Below are 23,503 nucleotides of genomic sequence, written 5' to 3'. Positions count from 1 at the left end.
TTTTGTAAAAGCATATACTGTAAATTTTATCCACTGTTCTTTTTGTAAAAGCATATACCCTTGATTTACAGTAAGTAAAGTAAGTACAGTAAGCCCAAACAACTTTGTCCATAAATTCTGCCTATAGACAGATTTATACAACATTCTTGCCTTTCCCTACAATTGTTCTACACATTCCTTCTCTATGGTATATAAGCCCTGGGTCTGGGGGTTAATGGCACGGGCTCCACCGTATCGTCTCACCACTGCTGAAGACACAAGCATAGCTTCTGTTCCTAAGTCTCCGTTAAATGTTTATTTCTAAAAAAACTAGGTATATCCATCTCTTTTATCTGCCTCTCAGCTTCCTTGGACTTTTGGGGTAGACTTGGACAAACACTGTCTACTGCAGAACACCACCAGAAATGTGTGAGATTTCCAGTTGCTCCATATCCTCGTCAACACTTGATATTGTCAGGTTTTTTTATTCTAGTAATTCGAATGGCTGGGTGGCATTTCACTGTGATTTAATTTGCATTTCCCTGATTACTAATTATGTTGTGCATATTTCCATGTGCTTACTGGCCACAAATATATCATCTTTTATGGTGTATCTGCTCAAATCTTGTTCCTATTTTTAATTGAGCTGTTTATAGCCTTATTGAGAACTAAAATTATTTAACATTATTTGCATATTCTCTATGTCTTTTGTGAAATGCATGTATAGTGAATGTTTTCTTTCATATGTAGCTTGCTTTTCTGATTGTGCATTTTGAAGAGCATTTCTTTTTCTTTTCATAAAATCCAATTCATTGCTTTTTCTTTTTTTTTTTTTTTTTTTTTTTTTGAGACGGAGTCTCGCTGTGTCTCCCAGGCTGGAGTGCAGTGGCGTGATCTCGGCTCACTGCAAGCTCCGCCTCTCGGGTTCACGCCATTCTCCCACCTCAGCCTCCCAAGTAGCTGAGACTACAGGCGCCCACCACCACGCCCGGCTAGTTTTTTGTATTTTTAGTAGAGACGGGGTTTCACCATGTTAGCCAGGATAGTCTCGATCTCCTGACCTCGTGATCCACCCGCCTCGGCCTCCCAAAGTGCTGGGATTACAGGCTTGAGCCACCGCGCCCGGCCGCTTTTTCTTTTTTATGTGTGTTTTGATTTGTGCTTTTCCTGTCTTTTGACTACTCCAAGGTCAAAAAGTCTTTGTTTCTATAGTCATAAAGATTTACTTCCATGTTTTCTTCCAGGACATTTATAATTATACCTTTTCCATTTCATCTATGATACATCTTGTGCTAATTTTTAAATATAGCTTCAGGTTAGGGGTGATTTTCATGTTTTCCACATGGATACCAGATTTTTTCAGCACCATTTGTTGAATAGACTGCCTTCCATTGAATTGCCTTGGTTCTTTTGCCAAAAATTAATTGACCATGTATATGTAAGTCTATTTCTAAACTCTCCAGTCTCTTTCATAGTCTATATCTCTATTCTTTAATTAATATTGTAATTTGTGTAGAATTATTATTATTATCATGGCATTATAGTAAGTCATCACATAAGTCTTTTAGCTTTGTTTTTTAGTTTTAAACATTGTTTCGTGTAGTCTAAGTCATTCACATTTCCAAACAAAGTTTTAGCATCAGCTTTGTCAATTTCTACTAAAATGTTTTCTGGGATTTTGATTGGCTTTTATTGAATCTATAGATAAAATGGGAGAAAACCGATACTTTAAAAATGTTGACTCTTCCATTAATGAATATGATATTATTTAGGTCTTCTAATTCCTGTCAGTAATGTTCTATAATATTCAGTGAAAGGATCTAGCATATCTTTGTTAAAATCAGTTGGAAGTATTTCTGTTTTGGGGTACTTTTAAATGTTATTTAAAAGATATCTAAAATGTTATTTTCTTTCTTGAAACATGAAACATCTAGAAGTGTGTTGTTTAATTTCCAAATATTAAGAATTTCCTAGATATTTTAAATTTATTTTTAATTCTGTTGTGAACAAAAAATATACTCTATGTGGCATCGAGGCTTCTAAAGTTATTGAGGCTTCTTTAGTTGTCGAATGTATGGTCGTTTTTATTAAGCATACCATAAGCACTTGAAAAGAATGGTGAGTTTGCAGTAGTTGGGCACAATATTCTATGAATAGGGATTAGGGCAAGGTGGTTGATAATATTCAGATTCTCCATGCCTTGTTGATGATATTTTACTTGATTTTAGTATCATTTCCTAAGAGAAAGGTATTAGAATCTCTTACTAAAATTATGGAATTGTCATTTTCTGCCTTTCAATTTGTCAATTTTTAATGCATGTATTTTGTTGCACTATTATTAGGTGCATATACAGGTACAATTTTTAGGTATTCTTGATTAGTCAGCTTTTTTTTATCATTATGATAGATCCCTCTTTAACTTTCTAATACTTTCTATCATTATGTCTTTTAACTGATATTAATGTAGCCAAATCAACATTCTTATGCTTATTGTTTGCTTGGTTTATCTTTTTGCATCCATTTACTCTCACCTCATTTATGTCTTTATAATTAAATTGCATTTCTTATAAATAGAATATATTTGGGCCCTGCTTTATAATCAGTTCTATTAATCTCTGGCTTTTAATTGGAGTGGTTAGTCCATTAACAGTCGATGCAACATTGTTATGGTTAGATTTAGATCTACCATATTACAATATTTTTTCTTTTCCCCTCCTTCACTCCTGGTTTATTGTCCTTTCCTGCATTCATTTTTATCTATTGAATACTTTTTAGAATTCTATTTTAATTTTATCTACTGATCAAATTTTTTGCATTATATTTAGTGGTGCTCTACAGTAACATCCTTAACTTTTTACAGTATACTTTGGCTAACATTATACTACTTCATATAAAATAAAGCAACCTTATAGCCATGTCAGTTAATTAAATGTACTGACTTTTAACTGTCCTTAAGAACCAAAGTAAGAAACCTCTTTGTAGTCATAATATTAAATCTTATGGATTCATTTGACACTGATAGCTGAGGCCCTAATAATAATTAATTGCATTTTGTTGTGATCACCAAACCTCCTAGCCATGATAGTTATGGTCCCCACCATGCACATGGATCCCTGTAAGGGTAACTTCTATGACATAGCATCTGAGGAAGGGGTAGTCTTGTTTGACTACATTACTTTTAACAGGGGACTTTCTACTCAAGGGTGAGAGTAGACAGACCTTCAATAAGTCTATCTATAGACTGGGGTCTGGGAAGTAGTCTGAGGTGAAACCCTCTGCCCAGCTTGCAGCTATGGTAACTGTTTTTTCTGTCGCAAACATAATTGACTTGGAATGGATGACTAGAGAAATACAGTGAGATAGATTAAGGTACAATGAGGGACCATGAACAACTATGAGTTGTGGGACAGAAAAACTGAAAAATAGAAACTAAGAGAAGGGAAAGGATAATTGAGTGGATGATATGGAAGCTAACTGGAGTGGTGATATGGCTTGACTGTATCCCCACCCAAATCTCATCTTGAATTATAGTTCCCGTAATCCCTATGTGTTAGGGGAGTGACATGGTGGGAGGTAATTGAATCATAGGGATGGTTACTTCCATGCTGTTCTCATGATAGTGAGTGAGTTCTCACAAGATCTGATGGTTTTATAAAGGACAGTTCCCCTGTACATGCTCTCTTGCCTGCCACCATGTAAGACGTGCCTTTGCTCCTCCTTTGCTTTCTGCCATAATTGTGAGGCCTCCCCAGTCATGTGGAACTGTGAGTCAATTAAACCTCTTTCTCTTTATAAATTACCCAGTCTTGGGTATTTCTTCATAGCAGCATGAAAGTGGACTAATACAGCAAATTGGTACAGGTAGAGTAGGGTGCTACTATAAGGATACCCAAAAGTGTGAAAGTGATTTTGGAACTGGGTAACAGGCAGAGTTTAGAGGAATTTGGAGGGCTCAGAAGAAGACAAGAAAGATTGGAACTTCCAAGAGACTTGGAAGGCTCAGAAGACAGGAAGGTGTGGGAAAGTTTGGAACTTCCAAGAGACTTGGAAGGCTCAGAAGACAGGAAGGTGTGGGAAAGTTTGGAACTTCCTAGAGACTTGTTGAATCGCTTTGGCCAAAATGCTGATAGTGATATGGACAATAAAGTCCAGGCTGAGGTCGTCTCAGATGGAGATAAAGAACTTGTTGGGAACTGGAATAAAGGTAACTCTTTCTATGTTTTAGCAAAGAGATTGGCAGCATTTTGCCCCTGCTCTAGAAATCTGTGGAACTTTGAACTTGAGAGAGATGATTTAGAGTACCTGGCAGAAGAAATTTCTAATAGGCGAAGCATCCAAGAGGATGCAGAGCATACACATTTGGAAAATTTGCAGCCTGAGGATGAGGTAGAAAAGAAAAAAAACATTTTTTGTGGAGAAATTCAAGCCTGCAGCAGAAATTTGCACAAGTAATGAGGAGTTGAATGTTAATCACCAAGACAATGGGGAAAATGTCTCCAGGTTCTCCAGGATATATCAGAGACCTTCACAGCAGTCCCTCCCATCACAGGGCTGGAGGCCTAGGGGGAAAAATGGTTTCCTGGGCTGAGGCCAGGGCCCCCCTGCTCTAGGCAGCCTTAGGACATGGTGTGCTCTGTCTCAGCTGCTTCAGCTCCAGCTGTGGCTAAAAGGGGCCAACGTACAGCTCAGGTCATTGCTTCAGTGGGTATAAGCTCCAAGCTTTGGCACCTTACACATGGTGTTGGGTCTGTGGGTGCACAGAAGTCAAGAATTGAGGTTTGGGAACCTCTGCCTAGATTTCATAGGATGTATGGTAACGTCTGGATGTCCAAGCCAAAGTTTTCTGCACGGGCAGGGCCCTCATGGAGAACTTCTACCAGGACAGTGCAGAAGGAAAATGTGGGGTTGAAGCCCCCATGCAGTCTCCCCATTTGGGCGCTGCCTCGTGGGGCTGTGAGAGGAAGACCACAGGCCTCCAGACCCCAGAATGGTAGATCCACTGACAGCTTGTACCATGTGCCTGGAAAAGCCACAGACCCTCAACACCAGCCCATGAAAGCAGCTGGGGTAGAGGGGGAGGTGGGGGTTGTACCCTGCAAAACTACAGGGGCAGAGCTGCCCAAGACCATAGGAACCTACTTGCATTAGCATGACCTGGATGTGAGACATGGAATCAAAGGAGATAATTTTGGAGCTTTAATATTTGACTGCCCTTCTGGATTTTGGACTTGCATGGGGCCTGTAGTCCCTCCATTTTGGCCAATTTCTCCCATTTGGAACAGGTGTATTTACCCAATGCCTTTATCCCCACTGTATCTAGGAAGGAACTAACTTGCTTTTGATTTTACAGGGTCATAGGTGGAAGGGACTTGCCTTGTCACATGAGACATTGGACTGTAGACTTCTGAGTTAATGCTAAATTGAGTTAAGACTTTGGGGAACTATTGGGAAGGCATGATTGTTTTGAAATGTAAGGACATGAGATTTGGGAGAGGACAGAGGTAAAACAATATGATTTGACTGTGTTCCCACCCAAATCTCATCTTTAATTGTAGCTCCCATAATCCCTATTGGTCATAGGAGGGACCCAGTGGGAGGCAATTGAATCATAGGGTGGGTTTTTCCCATGCTGTTCTCATGATAAAGAATAAGTCTCATGAGCTCTGATGGTTTTATAAAGGGCAGTTCCCCTGCACATGCTCTCTTGCCTGCTGCCATGTAAAACGTGCCTTTGCTCCTCCTTCGCCTTCAGCCATGATTGTGAAGCCTCCCAGCCATGTGGAACTGTGAGTCCATTAAACCTCTTTTTCTTTATAAATTACCCAGTCTCAGGTATTTCTTCATTAACAGTCAAAAAATGTATTAATACAAATGGGAAGACAAATTTGAAAATCGATTGAAAAAGCAGTAGAATGTGAGCGAGTGACCGAATACATCCCTGATGAGGCTCTGAAATGACAACGTAATAGCTATTAGCACTGCTTATCCAATATTTCTTTCCCTTCTAGGAACCTTGTAGGATTGCACTTCTAGTCTCTTTGAGGTTAGTTGTCACCATGTGATTATGTCTGCCTAACTTTTGAGTTTGAGAGAGTTTTTATTTGTTTGTTTGTTTTCTCAAGAAAGAATTATAAGAGAGAGTTTCAAATAGGAAAGATATATGTCATTTCCAGAATGGGGCATTTGCTTGCTGAGGTGAGACCCTCCAGAAATCTCTCTCTCCTCCAGCACAATGACCAGCAATGTTCAAAATGGTAACTGCTCTATAAGCTAAAGACCTTGAATAACGATGAGCCCAGTTGATTTTCTAGCTTGTATTAAGGAGCTCTGGCATAGTAAACTCTGTCATGGGCAGTTTCTTGGCAACCACCTTCTCTGACTCTCTGACCACAAAAGGAAACCAACTAAGAAGACCAGCAATTACCTAGCAAGCTCTGTATAATGATGTAAAAGGCAGAAGAGAGGACACTCTTTCACCTCACTCCTAAAGGAGGAGAAAAAAACACCTGAAGCCCAGGATAGAGAAGTTAAACAAGGTGTTCACCCATGTTCTTGGGGTTGAGATCTCTGGACACTCATTGTTTCTAAGTTCAGTGAACAGAGGCCAAGCTGGTGAACGGAATGGGTATCAGAACATGTAATGAGGAGAAGAGAAAAGTGTGTGGATCAATAAAATCTGTTTATTGACCTAGGGCACAGCAATGACATTTCTTTAAGGAATTATTTTTCAATTTAAAAAGCTTGAAACTCTTCTGAGCTTGAAGAAAGATGGAGGATTGCCATGGTTCGTAGCTGCAATTATCACCTACTTGCCAATGACTTCCAAATATGCATCTTGTTTGATCTCTGGCCCAGGCTCTAGATTTTCATTTCTAAAACTACTGAACAATTTCTTTCAATTGCTTGTAGGTTTCTAAAACTCAACAATTAAAAACCAACCTAATACTATCATCCACCTCCACCAACACCTGTTCCTCATGGTGCCATCCGCCATCCAAGAACCCACCTGAGCCTACCACCCCTCAGTCTATGCAAATCCCTCTCCTCCTTCACTCCCCTCATCAATTTGGAGCAAACGACTTTAGGACTATCTTTCACCCTCTAGTGTCAGTTCACCTGCATGATACAAAAGGTAACTTAAAAGCCACTTAACCTCAAAACTGTTTTAACCATAAAAGCAAGCATCAGTTGTAACTGATAGATTTAAACTCACTGAAGACTAAACTCACTGAAGACTATGCTTTTTCTGAGAAGGAGATTGCTCTGGCATAGTGGAACAATAGTGGAACAAGCAGTGTCTGACACTAAGTAGTAGCTCAGTAATATTTTTTTTTTTTTGAGACGGAGTCTCACTCTGTCACCCAGGCTGGAGTGCAGTGGCGCGATCTCGGCTCACTGCAAGCTCCGCCTCCCGGGTTCACGCCATTCTCCTGCCTCAGCCTCCTAGTAGCTGGGACTACAGGCGCCCGCCACCACGCCCGGCTAGTTTTTTTTTTGTATTTTTAGTAGAGACAGGGTTTCACCATGTTAGCCAGGATGGTCTCGATCTCCTGACCTCGTGATCCACCCGCCTCGGCCTCCCAAAGTGCTGGGATTACAGGCTTGAGCCACCGCGCCCGGCCCTCAGTAATATTTTTTGATAAATGGATGGATGGATGGATGGATGGATGGATGGATGGATGGATGGAGGATTAGAACTCAGGGGACCTCTGGTTCCACCAGACATGACTGAACTTCATTGTTAACATAAAGAAATGAGATTTCATGGTCTCTCAGCTCTCTTGGTGGTATTAGCCTATTACTAACAACCAAAGCTGGTCCTAGGGGGTAAGGAGGAAAGCATGGATCACCCCAGCCTGGAGGCAGGGTCAATGGCTTCCTCCCTCACCCATCGCCTGGATCTAGTGCTCCCATCCAGGCCTGTGCAACAGGTTCTGCTGGATGTCATCCATTTATGCAACCATTGAGGAAGCTATAAGGAAATTATTTGTCACTCAGCACCTCCCAAACGGCCAATTCATGGGGCTTTTCACATGACAGTAGGCATGTTTTTTTCCTACTGCAGCCTAACACACCCACAGGCCCTTAAGGATGCGTGAACGGGTATTGTTGGGGGTGGGACAGCTGTTGAAAACCACAGGACTAGGAAAGTCCCCAGGCTGTGCTTGAAGCCCTAAGCTTTTCTCTCAAGTCAGGAATTTCTGTTAATGTATTATGCAACCTCCTAGGAATTATCTGTGGCTAGAAAGGGTTCTAATAAAACACAGAACAAGCAGGTCCATGGTTAAAAGGAATGATTTACAAACTGAAAGAAATAAGTCGCGTGTTCATAGCTGTGGCTCCTCAAAGGCAGGGGATGAAGCGTGTTTGCTTTTGCATCCCAGGCACTCAGCAAGGCTGGTGAGAGAGAACTTCTCCCATACGTTTTTCCATACTCTTTCGGATTACTCCCTAAAAAGCTCAAGAGACATTGCTTTTCTCCCTGTTTCTCCTCTAAATCCATTTCCATAGCTGCTCAACCCCACCTCCTGACAGAGAAAAGACAACTTGATAACCAGAGAGGATTTGTTCTTTTTTCTTGTGCTCGTGACCTGAAGTGAGTTCTAATCACTCCTCGGTAGCTCACAGTGTAGTCTAGTTGAAAGCCAATTTGTACAATTCAAACTTCAACCATTCTGTTTATTTAGCCAGAAGAAAACGAACCACAAAAGCATTTGATGAATCAAATGGGAGGTGTTGCAATGAAATAATAAAGCGCCCCTCCAGCCCTGTGGTGCTTTAGCATGCCTCCCAAAGATTATCCCACACCCTTCAGGCTGCTCCTTAAAGGGCGAGTCTGCGGCTTGGACGCCCGAAGTGCAGGAAGTAAAGGGGTTGCCTGTTGTGGAAGGTTCGGAGTCAGATTTGGTGAACCTCCGCCCCCTGCAACACTCTCCTTCATTTCCTGGGATCTGCATTGATCTACTGATCTGCTCCTCACTTCTCCCAGCTCCTCCTGTCTCCCCAGCCCAATCCAAGCTCTTTATCACAAGCTATAGTGGTTGCTGCACCTCTCCCTCTCTCTCCCCCTCTCTCTCTCTCTCTCAGTCTGTCTTTCTCCCTCTGCCTGTCACACACAGACACACACACACACACACCTCCCAGCTGTGGGCTGAGAAGTTCACTGTGAAAACCTCCAAATATTTTGACTGAAAGCGCATGTCTGAAGGCAAATGCCTGAATACTTTGGGACCCATGTCTGGGCTGGGTGGGCATCAGACTCCTGCCCTCCCCAACAGAAAGTCAGAAGCAGCCCCAGGGGAGAGCCTCACAGCTAAGGCACTTGCTGAGACTTTGCAGGGTTGTAGAGTTCACTCCCCAGGCACCCAAAGCCAACCAATCAAGGCTGCATGGCCCTTTCTGCCTGAAGTTTAGGTATAATCTCCGTTTCTATGCCTGACAGACACCCAGCAGATGGTCGCTTTTACGTGGACCCATCTCTGGCACACAGGAAGGGCAAGGGGACATTTGTGTATCACCTGCCCTGCGCCAGGCCTCCGGAGTCTCATTTCACAGCCTCCTCACAGTCACCCTTTGAAGTCAGATTAATCATTCCCATCTTACATATGTGGAAACTGAGGCACAAAAGGATTGCGTCTCTTGCTCAAGATCAGGCAACTTTGCAGGCCCATGCCCCCCATATACAGTGAGCTCCCTACATTCTTGGCCAGAGGAAAGTGTCTCCTAGTAAAGCTATCTCCTCTCGGCTCCCATCCTTGGAATCAGAATAAAATGAAAGGAAATATAAAGAGGACAAGGAAAAGATGCCTATTCTCCCCTCAAGATTCTGTTCAAGTGTACATACAGCTCTTCTCTAGGAAAAGCTGAGACTGCAAAGTTCAGATAGACAGACACGACGATGTGGCATCTTTAGGGTGTCAGGAGAGCTCTGTGGCTCAGACGTACTCATGCAGGTGGGCTCGCATAAATAACACCAAATGCGGGGGACTGACTCTGTGCCAGGTGTTATTTTAAATGCTTTACGTGTATCAATTCATTTTAACCCTCCCTCAACCCTATCTCCATATTACAGAAAGGAAAATGAGGCCCAGAGAGGGTAAGTAATTCACCTGACGTCACTCAGCTTACAAGGAGTGGAGGCGATGAAGCATATGACTTCCCATCCATGCTCTTGGCTATGCTTTACTGCCTTGAATAGGAAGTAATAGAGTAAGGACCCCTTTTGAGGCAGGAAAATATAAGGCAGAAAGAATCATGAAGGAAAATTTGCCCTCAAATGAATAGGCTGGATACGTGGTTCACCCTCATGTGCCCTGTGTCCAGGACAGTGGGGTGCAGGACACGTGCATGAGAAGGTGTGGGGAAGGAGAGATAGGACCCTGGGACTCTTCCCTCTGCCCATGCCCACCCCTGATTTTATCCCACCTTTAGCGTTTAGACTCAGGAAGCAACTCTGAAGTTCGGTGGTGACAGTTAATTTGAGGAAAATCACCCCAGTTTGCTCCCTCTTGGGGGCTTGAAGAAAGGGGGCTTCAGTCACTGGAAACAGAGACCTGGGCAGCAGGCCAGCCCCAGGGCCAAAGCGGCCCCTGCACTCCTCTCCTAGTCCTCACTTCTTGTTGCCTCATTCATTATTCACTCTTCCGGCAGCATCCATTCTTTCACTAGAGCCCTTGACTCAGCGCCCTCTGCAATGCTCCATTCTAGATGCCGAGTCCTGTGATTGCAGGAGGGAACAGCATGGACAGAAATCGAGAGACCCAACAGACAACAAGCCAGCAAAGTTATGTTGCTACAGGGACAGACAGATGAGAAGAGAAGAGGGCAAAGGAATTTTGGCATGAGGGATCAGATATAGGATCGAAGATATCGGATCTAAGCTAGCAGCAAGAATCCATAATAAATAGAGGGAAAATTGCAAACTGAATGAAAGGTCAACGGTCTCTGATAGAAACTCTTGCCATTGATCACCTCAGCCAAAGGGAATTGCTGGCTGGGCAAAGCAGTGAGTATGACTTTTCACTCTGTCTCTGGGATACTGAGCTTCATAGAATAAACTCTAGTCAATGAATAGATAAATGACTTCTATGAGAATCTGTGTCTTTATAACAAAAATAAAACAGTGAAGAAACTTACGCACACGGTGACCTGCTAAGTCACTCAAGAGGCCTGAAGGACTGAGAAGGGCCAGTACAGAGATGTGGACCTAGACAGTCTGGGTCCAGGGGCTCTCTGTCCTTAACCACTATGTACTATCACCACCTCATTAAGGTGCCGTGAGGCTTAAATAAGGAAAACGTCGTGAAGCAGCCATCAAGGTGACTGGCCCAGTGCTCAGAACATTTAGCTCCGCTTCCCCTCCCACTATCCTCCTGGAGAATGGCATCCAGAGCCACTAAGATGTCACCAGAGGAGGAAGCAAGAGTAGGAGGGGAGAGAGGGATGGGGAAAAGGGGAAGTACCGGGTGGCAGTCAAGAGCAGAGACGCCCTGGAGCCAGGCTGTGTGGGTTCCAGCCTCAGCCCTGGCCCGCCTGGGTCTTTGACCTCTCTGATGAGGTAGAGGAGATAAGGAGCTGAGGCGAGCTGGGGATGATAGAAAGCTTGGTGGCCTCCCTTTGTTGCTTATCCTGCAAGTTGATCCAAGAAAACCAGGGCAGAATATAAATCTAAGAACAATCCGCCCTACCACCTGTGAGGTGGTGCCATATGTAAAATCAGCTGCTTGTTCAGAATGAGCTGAACACTAAACAGGGTCTGGGAGCTGCTTCAATACAAAGTCATGGCCAGCATTCATTGAGTGCTTACTCCAGGCTGGGCATTCACTCTGCTAAGAGCTGAGTATAAATTTTCCAGTGATCCTGTGAGCTGAAGAATGTCATTATCCCAATTTTACAGCAAGAGGAGGCACAATAGGATCAGAATGTTGCCTCAAGCCACACTGTTTTGCAGAAAGAACCCTGGCTTCACTCACTGGACTTGAGCCCAGTCTCCTCATCGGTAGCACGTAGGTTCTCTCTTGTCCCTCCCAGTTCCATGAGTGGAAAATTCAAAAGGTAAGGACAAAAGGAAAAGTTTAGGAGGAGGCAGAGCTGCGCACACCCGTGTCTGCTCTGTCATCGTTCAGGCGGTGTGTCCTTGTGCAGCTCATTTTAAACTCCTTTGCTTTATTCTCTTCATTCATGAAGTAAGGGCACTTGGTCATGCCTCTTAGTAAAAGCAAAGGATTTAACAAAACACTAATAAATGCAGAAATGACATAGTAGCTGCACCTGTCTTCCTGCTGTGATTTTGGCCAAGAGATTTTAACTAGGGACATTGTTTATGCAATTTTAGAAACATCCTTTTCTTAAAAATAAAAAATTGTATATATCCAGGCTGTACAGCATGATATTAATATAGATATTAATGTTTATATATATAATATATTTTCACATATATTATGTATACGTTTATATATGTGTGTGTGTGTATATATATATGCTGTACATGGTGAGATAGTTACTAAGGTCAAGCTAATTCTTGTATCCATCTCCTCACATTGTAATCATTTGTGTACAGTGGAGGGTGAGGACACTAAAGATATCTGGGTTTTGTCTCCCTCCTTTTGCCCCATCATTAAGCGTGTGTGTGTTCTGGTGATTAGTGTCATAACCTAAAATATTCAGCAAGATGGAGGAATAAGTGGGGCAAGAGATCTGGAGAATCAGATTCATCAATATTTCGGCTGTTGGTAGCAACCCCTTGTCTTTGGTGGGAAGGCAGCTCTTTTGTGGATGAAGATTTGCAGCGTTGTCGCATGCAACCCACAATCACAGGCCACCTTCTGGATGACTCAGCCTCCTTGCCGAAAAGGCATGCTTGTGACTGCTGCCCCCAAGAAGGCTCCTTCCTCAATGAAAGGGTGAGGTCAAGGCCCTTAGCTCAAAATACAACTGGACGGCAGCAAGTACCCGTTCCTTTTCAGCTGTGTTCTAAATATGGCCCTGGGGCTTCTCTGGTTTCACTTAGGGACCCAGCAGTGCCAGTGCACACTTAATACTCACTGTGCTGTGGGTGACCACAGAGTGGCCCAAGATTGACGTGTGGACAACCCCACAGAGCCAACGCAACAGCAGCTCTGCCCAGCAGAGGTCACAACAGTGTCCTCAGCAGATACTCCGGTGGCTTGAAAATTATAATTTTATCCTGAAATGATCGTTCTTAAAAATGTCTCCCCCAAAGCAATTAAACTTTGGGGAAGTCAAACAAATGTTGCTAACAAAGAAACCCCAACCAGAAGCCAAGCCGGGGTTGGCTCTCCATGTGAAATCTAGAGACAACTCAGGAGGAAGTCAGATTCTCAAGCTCGAGGCAGGAGTCAAATGCTTTCCTTGGTAATTGATAAAGACTCTTCCTTGGCAAGAACTTTTGTAGATTGTATCAGAGTTTTTGATGAATAAAGAATGTGCTGTGAAAATTAAAGAGATGGCATTTATCCAGTAGTATCTTGACTTCTGTAATAATTCATGAAGGAGAGGTTGAATAATTGCCTCAGAATGAACTTCCAAGGGGTGGCCCCGGTCTTGTCACAGATGAACACCCTCTGGGACATTGTCAGTAGTGTGGGTGAGAGTAACCAGATAACCCCAAAAAAACTTGAATCTGAGTGAAATAAGGTTATCTCTGGGAGATGAACTAGGAAATGGACACATCATGGATCAGAGGGGCTGCATTAAGAGACAGAATGGATTCCCAGACAAGGACATGTACTCATTTGTAACACAACTGAAAGTATGACAGTATTTATAGAAGGAGTGGGTTGGGGAAAGGGGATCTCAGAGACTAATCCAGTGTGGTCTGGGGAGATGGATACGGTCCTTGTTCTAGGCATACCATCATTTTATAGCAACATATATCAGCTTCTCTCAACCTGAAGGCAATAAATCCATAGTTCTCAAACTTCAGCAGTCATCTGAGGTTTTAATAATACAGGTTTCTAGGCTCAACTCCCAGACAGTCTGGGTCAGAGGGTGTGAAATGGGACTGGACATCTGAAGATTCATCAGTCCCACCAGTGTGATGTTGAGACACATGGCCTGTGGACCAGACTTTGAAAAATGAAATCTCTGAATCGTATGGCAGTCTGGAGTCCAGGTTCCCCTGTCAGCTTCCTGACAATGTGGCTTTTTGTGAAGCTTGCCCACAAGTGTAGAATACACCAGCCTGATGATTCTAGTGCCTTGCCTCAGCCATTAGGGATTCTCATTACGAACACATGATTTGACATCTGGCTTCATGTATGGGCCTCCTTTGCTTTGGAAATCCGTGGGTATAGCTCAGATTATTTCTCAAAGGGGACTTTTTCTCTCTGTACTATTTTTGCATAAAGGTTTTACAAAAAAGATCTTGCTTGCCAGGTGAATTAGTAAATTGTAAATGGGAAAAAAATTAAAACCTGAATGTTTGCATGTCTTTTGGTTAGACACAATCTCTGGAAGCAAAATATGAAACCCAGGATCAAAAAAGGGTACATTAGTAGGTTTCAGTATATAAAAGTTTAAAACTTCTATAGGGTAAAAGATACTATAATCTCAAAAGTGTAAATGATAGAATGGAAGAAAATATTTGGTCTTTATGAGACATTCAAAAGTTTAAAGGTAAGATAATTTAATGAATTTCTATAAATCTTTTTTAAGCAAGTGGTCCCAAAGAAAAATGGGCAAGATGCAACATTTGCATATAAAAATTGGGATATGACACACACTTTTACTAAAAAAAGTATTCATTGTTTATCTGAAATTTAAATTTAACTTGGTGTCCTGTATTTTTTTAAGTTTGCCAACCCTGAAAGGACATGAGCTTTCAATGTACAGCATGTGACAGAGTCATGATTTGCAGTTGCTGAAAAGTTGCTTAATATTATCATGGAAATTAAAACAAACATGAGAAATGCTTTTTGCTCATGACATTAGAAAACATTAAGAAAACAATGTCCCTTGTCAAAGATACAAGAAAATATGGATGCAATACACTGTCTAAGGAAGTATAAATGATAAAGGCTTTCTGGAAAATCTTGATAGCTGTGGCCTAGGGGCTGAAATTAAGGTTTGATATTATGTACTGCCTCGATATTTGGCAAAATTATGAAGACCTCAGCTGGTCTATCTGCAAGTTTCCCTCCTCGCTCCCATCCCTGGATAAGGTGCCCCAGCCAAACCACCCTCCTTATCAAGGGTACCAGGCACAGTTCCTGCTTTTTCCTCAGGTTTCAGGTCCCTGCCAACCTGCAAAATGATTCCAACAACTCAATCACCTCCTCCTGTGAGAACCAGGGAGCACCTGGTTCTCTTGTTACTACAAAGCCTGCCTCCCACAGCTCCTGCTTGTTCATTCTGTTCCCAAGTGCAGCCTCTGTGTGGCCCTGCGGGGCATGTGGCATCCTCCTCCCCTTGGTGGTGAGTATAGGTGACTGATAAACTGCTGTCAGTCTCATCTGCCCAATGTTGGGTGTCATGTGTTTGGCCATCTATAACCTTAGAGTGAGAATCTCTCATTTACCAAAGAGGCAGATAGGAGCTGATTCAAACAGCAGCACATTTTAAATTGTTAAATATACATACTGTTTAAACTGGAAATTTCACTTCTAAGAAAATATCATGTAAAAATACAAATGCAAAGAGAGAGGCTCATGCAGAAAAAATAATATTCAATATGCATTTCAACATTGCTTGTAAGAATGAAACTTTGGAAACAACCTGAATGACCCATTCATCAGGAAACTATTAGGTAAGTTACTATAACTTAATCTATGAAATACTATGCAATAGCTGAAAAGACATAGAAAAAGGGCCAGACACTGTTGTGGTGAGCCAAGATTGCATCATTGCACTCCAGCCTGGGCAACAAGAGTGAAACTCCATCTCAAACAAAAGAAAAAAAGACATGGAAAGACTTGTTATATCTAAGCAATACATAAAATCCACCCACTTTATATTAAAAAATACAGATCACATACACATACATGATAAAAGATTTGCAAAAATGTTATATATGCATATAACAAAGACAGCAGGGAAAAGGCCAAGCTGATAAAAGTGGTTGCCTCTTACATAGAGGAGGAGGTGAGGGCAAGCAGAAGCTTTTGTGTTTCATGCGATATAGTTTTGTACTGTTTGACTCCTACAGTGAAAATGTATTCTAGTATCACTTATGTGCTGTGACAGAAATTTAAAAATAAGAAATGTATATAAAAGTATGTATAAAAGTCTTCTTGTCTAACAACTGCTGAAGGTTTGTAGTAATTAATGAAATTGAGTAACGGGACTGGCTACTTCTCAATATTCCAGCACCCCCAGCCTGCAGACATCCCCTGAGCCTTAAAGCTAGGTGTTGCTCAAGCCTGTATGTCCTTCTCAGTTTCCCACCAGAAAGACTCATAAGCAAAAACACCTCATTCACGTTTTTCCATACAAGTCCTGCAACTGAGTGATACAAACACTAACACATTTTCACAAATCTGTCGCCATCTCTTCCCTGACCCTTATCTCTAATGCGGTATGTTAAAAAACAAAACAAAAACGCATATAAAGGGAGTGAGAGTGACGTCTGATGATGGAGAGAAAATAGAAACATCAGCTTCTGCTTTAGCTGCCGTGAAACCCCAGAAGGGCCATTAGCAACAGTTTCTGTTTGCTAAGTGAAAAACTACATTTAACTCAAGAATGACACGTTCTTTCTCCTTTCCCACTCTTTAGAGAAACGAGCTGGCTTGTGAATGACAAGCAATGCGAGTGAGCCGTTATGTAGGCAGTGCAGATCCCAGGGAAATTCACCAGAACTCGGACCACACCGCGTGGGCTGAAGCTCATCCCTGTCCTGCTGCCTGAGCCACGCTGGAGCCCTCTCCATAGCCTCCGGTCCCCAGCCCCACCCCGAACCCTCATCTTCCCCGGAAGCGGGGGCGGGCACATGACATCTCACCACAGTAATGCCGTCATTGAGCAGGGCCTCCCCGAAGATCATCATGTAGAGCTGCTCGTTCACACGCGCCTCCTCGAACACAGCCAGCACGGCCACGGGGTCCACGGCGGAGATCAGGCTGCCGAACAGCAGGTTCTGCAGCAGGTTGACGTCGCCCAGGCCAAAGGCCTTCACCTGGCAGATGAAGTAGAGGGAGAGGCCAATGCCCAAGGCGTTGATCAGGGCCCCCATTACTGCCCACCACAGGATGGAGCCGATGTTCTCAAAGAAAGGCCGGGTGGGCATGAAGTAGCCGCCCTCCAGGACGATAGGTGGCAGGAGATACAGGAAGTAGATGCTGGAGTCCATGACCGGAGGCGACTTGTGGTCCGTGCCGAAGATGATGCCGCCCACTAGCGCCCCCACCAGGATGAGGAGGCAGCTCTCTGGCATGAGGCCCGGCAGCCTGCGGTAGAGGTGGAAGCCTGCGGAACAGCAGAGAGCACAGTTAGGTGTTTGCAAACGAAACGGTCTGGGTGTACCTGAGGTCTTTTAAAGTCAAGCAGACAGGAAGGACCGTGGGCAAGCTGGCTGGCATCTCAGCCTCAGCGTCCCATCTGTAGCAGGAACTGGTAGTGTCATGAGGGTCGTCGCTAAGATCAGTAGGTAACATGCCCAGCTCAGTGCAGGTCACAGAATCATTCTCAGCCAGCTGCCCCCTCCCCCATCCTCCTTCCTGCTTTCCCGTCTTACAGGGATCTGCGAGGGTGCGTGAGGGAAAAGGAGAAACGAGGGTGAAACTTTTGCACTCATGCAAGCCCAGGTTCAAGCTCATGCCGAATCTATTATATCACCAAAACCTGAGCTTGTTCCAGACTTACCTGACCTCATTCCCCTCTTCACCAACCACATACACAAAAATTAAAAGTCCTTTATTTTGTCTCCTGTGTTTAACCAATGACATTGCTATCTGGTCAGCCACTGAAGGGGGAAATCAGGTCGCATTCTCATGAGTGACTCTTCATCAATCAGCTCTGTATTTATTTCTTATGTCATGACTCTCATTCGCTACCCCTAAAATTATCCCCTCCTCTCCATTTCTTTGGCTGCTGCCTTTATTTAGGATCTTCCCATTTCTCATTTTAATGATTGCATTGTCTTCTTGACCTCCAATCTCACCCTTGACCCCCCAGGTCGTTCCACACTCCACTGTCAGATGATTTTTCTACACCATGGGTCTCTGATTGTCTCAATTCCCACCTAGGATTCTGAAGGCACACAAAGCATCTCCTGGATTGTAAAACAAGGGTATTAGTTGAGCCTCACTGTGCAAAGACTACAGTTAAGTACCGCCAGGTGGAAGACCAGAGAGGTAGACAACTGCAATTCCCAGTATTGATAAAGTTTTAGAAACAAGACATGAGCAACTAAGAAGATGACGTGTAAGTATATAATGAAGGGCATATTGAACATATCAACAAACATGGTGAGAGATCAGAGCTCAGCAGATCACCATGGGGCTCTCTCCAAGTCGGTCTCCCACACATTCTGCACTATCTTTACGTAGCCTGCATTCAGCCAGTCAAAGGCGTCACTCTGCAGGCCTCTTTCTTGTCTTCTCATTCTAATGTCACTGCTTGGATTGTCCTTTTCCTTGGTCCCTTTAAGTCCTGCTCATCCTTTGAGGCTTAGCTTTCCCTAGCTTCTTCCTAAGTTCATATGTTCCTCTGAATTACTACTAATAAAGCATTTTATCTGACTCTGTCTAATAACAATAATCCCTGTCTACTATTTTTTTGTGCATGATTCATGTCTCCTAATAATGTGGAAAGCCCCCAGACTCAAGCAGAATGATTTACATTGTCATGTCTCCCCAAATACTTAGCACGGTATCTTGTCCACAACAGCTGGCCTATTTGCTGAAAGCATCTGTAAGTGTATAAATGAAGGAATAAACAGTTAAATGTTTATCAGAGAAGCTTTCTCATGAGAAGAGATTGAACAGGTTGTTGGAGAATGATGAGGATTGGGTAACAGAATGGGAGAGATTTTAGGTGAGGAGAACATCAAGAGTGAAAGAAGAGAGGAAGAAATGGCCTAGCCAGATACCTTTGACGTTCATTGAGGGGATCCACTCGGCTAGAGCAACCTTTGAACTGGGAAAAGTGTCAGGAGAGGACTTGGAAAATGATTTTGAGACAAATAATGGAAGACCTTGAATTCAAACCTAAGGAAGGTGGTGGGCTTCCAGCCACAGGCCACAGGGAGTCAGCAAATGTCTCCTTGGGAATTGTTAGATTCACCCATCCAAAGATGATATGAGCTTCCCTGACCATGGCTTTGAACTTCTCCATTCACTATAAGTTAACACAACAGGGTGTAATTATCACCAAGGAATACCATCCCCACTTTCATCTGGCTTCAGGGTCAGGGTAAGCACCTCCTCTGGTGCACTGAACTCATCGTTTTCTAATCACTGCTTATTTCTCCATTTCCTCTTCCTCCTCTTTATTTTACTTCTTTCTTCTTCTCCTCCTATTTCTCTATTTCCTCTTCTTCCTCTTTATTTTAATTCTTTCTTCTTCTCCTCCTATTTCTCCTCCTCCTTCTTCATCTTCTCTTTGTCCAGCTCCTGCTGCCCCTTCTTACTCTCTTCCTCCTTCTCCTTCTTTTTACCTCCTCCTCCTACTTATCCATCTCCTCCTTCTCTTTCTCCTTCTCCTTCTCCTTCTTCTTCAGTTAGTGCTTATTTTAACCAAACTTAACTTTTTTAATATATAAAGGAGGTGGAAGAGCCCATAGCGTGATTTTCTCAGGCCTTGTGGCTCCCCAGTTTGGCCTTGCTTCCAGGAATCCAGTTTCCTGAAATGGATCCAACATTCACCTGCTTTAAGCCAAGTTGCTCTCTACACAGTTGTGCAGGAAGAGGCCACATATCCGTAAGCAGGGTCCTGTAAAGAGAAATGCTACATGCCTTTCATGATGGACAGTAGAGTCAATCACTTAAAATTTACAGTTTCAGTCCTTAGAGCTTAAATGGACACAAATATTAAAAGTCCTGTCTGAAAGTCAAAGAAGGCCCTACAATTCCATTCTTCCCAAAGATTCAAGGAACATTCATCTATGACGTTCTAAGACGTGGAACTGAAGTAGAAGATAAACCACAAAGTCTGAGGTGGCTTTGTATTATCTTTGTTCTACATTATCTTTGTTTTATAAGTGCATAGTTGGGTGTTTTAAAAAGGATTAGGGGAGAGTTTTGATGTTTTTCTGTCAGAGTATCTATGGGCAGTAAGTACTAAGTTAAACTACCTTCCCCATTAGAGCAAGTCCCTTGAGGTCAGGGACCACGGTCATTTCCACATATTTCATGGGTGTTCTGAAAATACCCATGATAGAATGAACATGATAGAAAAAACACCCATGATAGAAAAAACACCTTGATAGAATGAGGAATAAAAGAATGAATCATAATAATGATTATTAATTTTATTCTGATTCATGTTTAATAATATAATATTTTAAAACCCATATGAATTTCTTAAGTGTTAAAAGTATAAATCATCATCATAATTATTATTTTGGCCCTAATACATAAGCCCTTATACATAAAACTACCAGCCTAGTACTTGGCACATAGTATATATTCAATAAATATGGCCTTTTTATCTCCTCACTCCTCATGTCCATATGGAATACAAAAATAATCTAAATTCTTGAAGACTAGTGAATATGAAATTGTACTTGAATAAGTGTATTCTGATATCCTACTCTTTTTTCTAAAGTATGTTAAATTACATCATGAAAATCAAGAACATTTAAACCAACAGTTCTATGAATAATCGTATTTTCACAGTGCTCTTCACTCCTAGACAGAATGAATATGGATGCATACAATGCCTCTACAAAACAAGCTAGGTTTTACACAAATATAAAACCAAGACAAAATGCACCCTTTCTGCATTTATATGTTTATTGATAGAGCAACTAGCTAGTCAGTGACAGGATGAGTTTCCTGGTACTCAGATTGACTTGAGCCATTTCTGTGAAGAGGAAGCCGGGTTGTGGAGTGGGAGCAGGAAACACAGAATCTCTAGCATATTGTTTTAAAACGAAAACTCAAGTACCAAGTAAGATCGCCTTGAACACAATCAGTGTCCATATGATTTCACGAAAGATGTTAGACTGCTCTGAACTGAGAATGTTATCCATTTAGAAAGCCATTTTTACTTGAATACCTCTGAAAAATATAGTAAGACCCTTTGTGTGACTTAATTACTAAGCAAATTGCACAAGACTTCTTCAAACTAACAATTCCTATTTAATTCACACTTTACTAGCTCAAAATGAATAGCAACTATAAAGGAGAGTCTAAAGGGGACACCTATACCAGTGTCCCCAACACCCATGGAGAGGCAGCTAGGTGAATAGCCAGAGCCCACAGAAGGTAACTGCCAGACCTCAAAGCTCAACCCACATTTCACATCCATCCTAGAGAAAACATACACATATACATAAATGAGAATTAAAATGTTTCATTAATTCTATCTCAATAAGGCAATCTACATACTCAAATAGCATAAAGTTTATAGCTGAGGCAAAGGAGACATTGTGCTTAGCATTTGAGATAATTATATTAATTTTCCACTTTAGAATAAGTTGGTTTTTAAAGAGACAAGGGGGTGCAGTTAGGTATTAAATAGTCACAGAGAATAACCACCTCTTTGGTTTTTGACACAAAGATCCCTTGATTGGAATTTAATCTATTAACTTGGATTCACTTTATTTCACAAAGGAAACTAGAGGTGCCTCACTGGCCCCACTTGGCTTAGGTGTAAACTAATATTTTACTGACAGATATAGTATTATATGCCCCAGCATCCCATCACTGAGTGATACTAGTTGCCTATGGTTTTTTTTTTTTTTTTTTTTTTTTTTTTTTTTTTTTTTTTTTTTTTTTCTTTCTGTCAATTTGCAAGAAGCACATGCTACTTTTAAAGAATAAACAATGGGGTCATTGATGAAGCCCACAATTACACAGCCAAGAACATTTTACAGAAGAAACATTATGTGGTTCCTGAAATTTGAAATTTCCACCTTGCATCATGCCCAGGTCTACGTGCTTTATTCTCTATATTTTTAAAGCATAGAATTTGAAAGTTTTGCATGTCAACAATGTCACATGGTTGTCACCCTGAAATGAGAAGAAACCAACACAGCCCAGTACACAGAAGTATGCTCTCAAATATCAAAGCACAATCTCAAAGTATTAAACAGCTTAGTAAAATGCAGTTATGACTTTCCCTTCACTGAAAGAAAGAGAATTTTTAATGTAATAGCAGTAACAGTTAAAATCCTCTTAGCCCATTATCTATAAGGCATTTTCACATTCACTATCTTATGCAAAAAAAATAACTCACCAAACCAGGTGTTGAAGGACTTACCTATTTTTGCAAGGGATGCTAGAAGTATCCAGAGAGTGACCTCATAAGGAATTTGCACGTAGTCATAATCCAGTTCAAAAACAGATATCCTCTCATCTGGCTCTGAGCTGGCAGCAGCAAACCAAGCGTTAGGTGCATACTGAGCAGTGGAATTTGCAGATTCATTTAAATCAGAAGATGCTTCAGAACACTCAAGAGCCACTAGCAGTAGCAAACAATTCCAAGGACTGAGAGTCACGAACATCTGCAGAGCCATTCTTGTGGGCTTCTCCTACCTACCCCCCTGGGTGGATGTGTGCCACACATCTGAAGTCGGGGAGGCTTCTAGAGAGTGACTGCATCCACCTGGGTCAAAAGTAATATAGGTACAGTCTGTGGGTCCTCCCAAGAAGATTCCGAGTGTGTTATTGAGCTCTGCATGTAGACGCTTTCTAATCTTCTTTAAATCGTTTGTGTTCAGGCAACTCAGCTTCCAACTCAGACGCAGTTATTCAATAGACTTGTTAAAGTCCATGGAGTTACCTGGAGGACCTCCATCCAATCATGGCTTGAGCAATTTATGAAAGGAATAAAAATCTCTTCACTTAAAGGCATTTCCTCATTTCACTGCATACTGGCTTTGTCTTGTGGGTGAAAATTTAAAAGGATACTGTAGCGGTCATTCCACAGATCATTGGAGTCCTTCTAACGAGGAAAGGAAACCTTCCCTCTCTATCAGATCCCAAGAAGGAGCTATCTGATCTGCACCTGTTCCTTCTCTCCTCCCCCTGTCCTCTCATTTGTTTTGAATGGCCAAGGCTGCAGGTAGCTCTTGAACTACACTTAATTATTTGCTCTGATTTGACTTCTGTAATGAAATCCTTTCTCTGAGTGTTCTCGGGAGGTCACACTGCTGACACCTACTGGGCACCTGAAATACAACACCCTTCACACGTTCAGTGATGATCATTAAGGTGACCATGAAAGTATCTAAACCAGGACACTTTGGGGAATGAATAATAATAATGATAATTATGCAAAGCTATAGGCACAAACCAGAACTGTCTGGCAAGCTGTCTTATATTGTCTCTATACATGAGGAAGAAGGAGGATAAGAAGGAGGTGGTAACAACAAGGATGGTAGCAAACATTGAAACTTTTG

General features: G+C 42.2%; 1 protein-coding gene across 1 annotated transcript in view; it reads right to left on the bottom strand.

The window, feature by feature from the left end:
• Positions 1–23,173, bottom strand: part of SLC9A4 (solute carrier family 9 member A4) — a 61,069-nt gene extending 37,896 nt beyond the window's left edge. The window contains exons 1-2 of the mRNA XM_050754257.1: positions 22,363–23,173; positions 16,940–17,403 (exon numbers count right to left, since the gene is read on the bottom strand). Coding sequence (XP_050610214.1) covers positions 16,940–17,403; positions 22,363–22,618 — 720 coding nt within the window. The 5' untranslated portion in view covers positions 22,619–23,173. The remainder of the gene's footprint in view (positions 1–16,939; positions 17,404–22,362) is intronic.
• Positions 23,174–23,503: the final 330 nt, after the last annotated feature.

The sequence above is a fragment of the Macaca thibetana genome, chromosome 13 (genome assembly GCF_024542745.1).
Source record: "Macaca thibetana thibetana isolate TM-01 chromosome 13, ASM2454274v1, whole genome shotgun sequence".
NCBI lineage: Eukaryota > Metazoa > Chordata > Mammalia > Primates > Cercopithecidae > Macaca > Macaca thibetana.
This window is presented reverse-complemented; position numbering and strand designations above follow the sequence as displayed.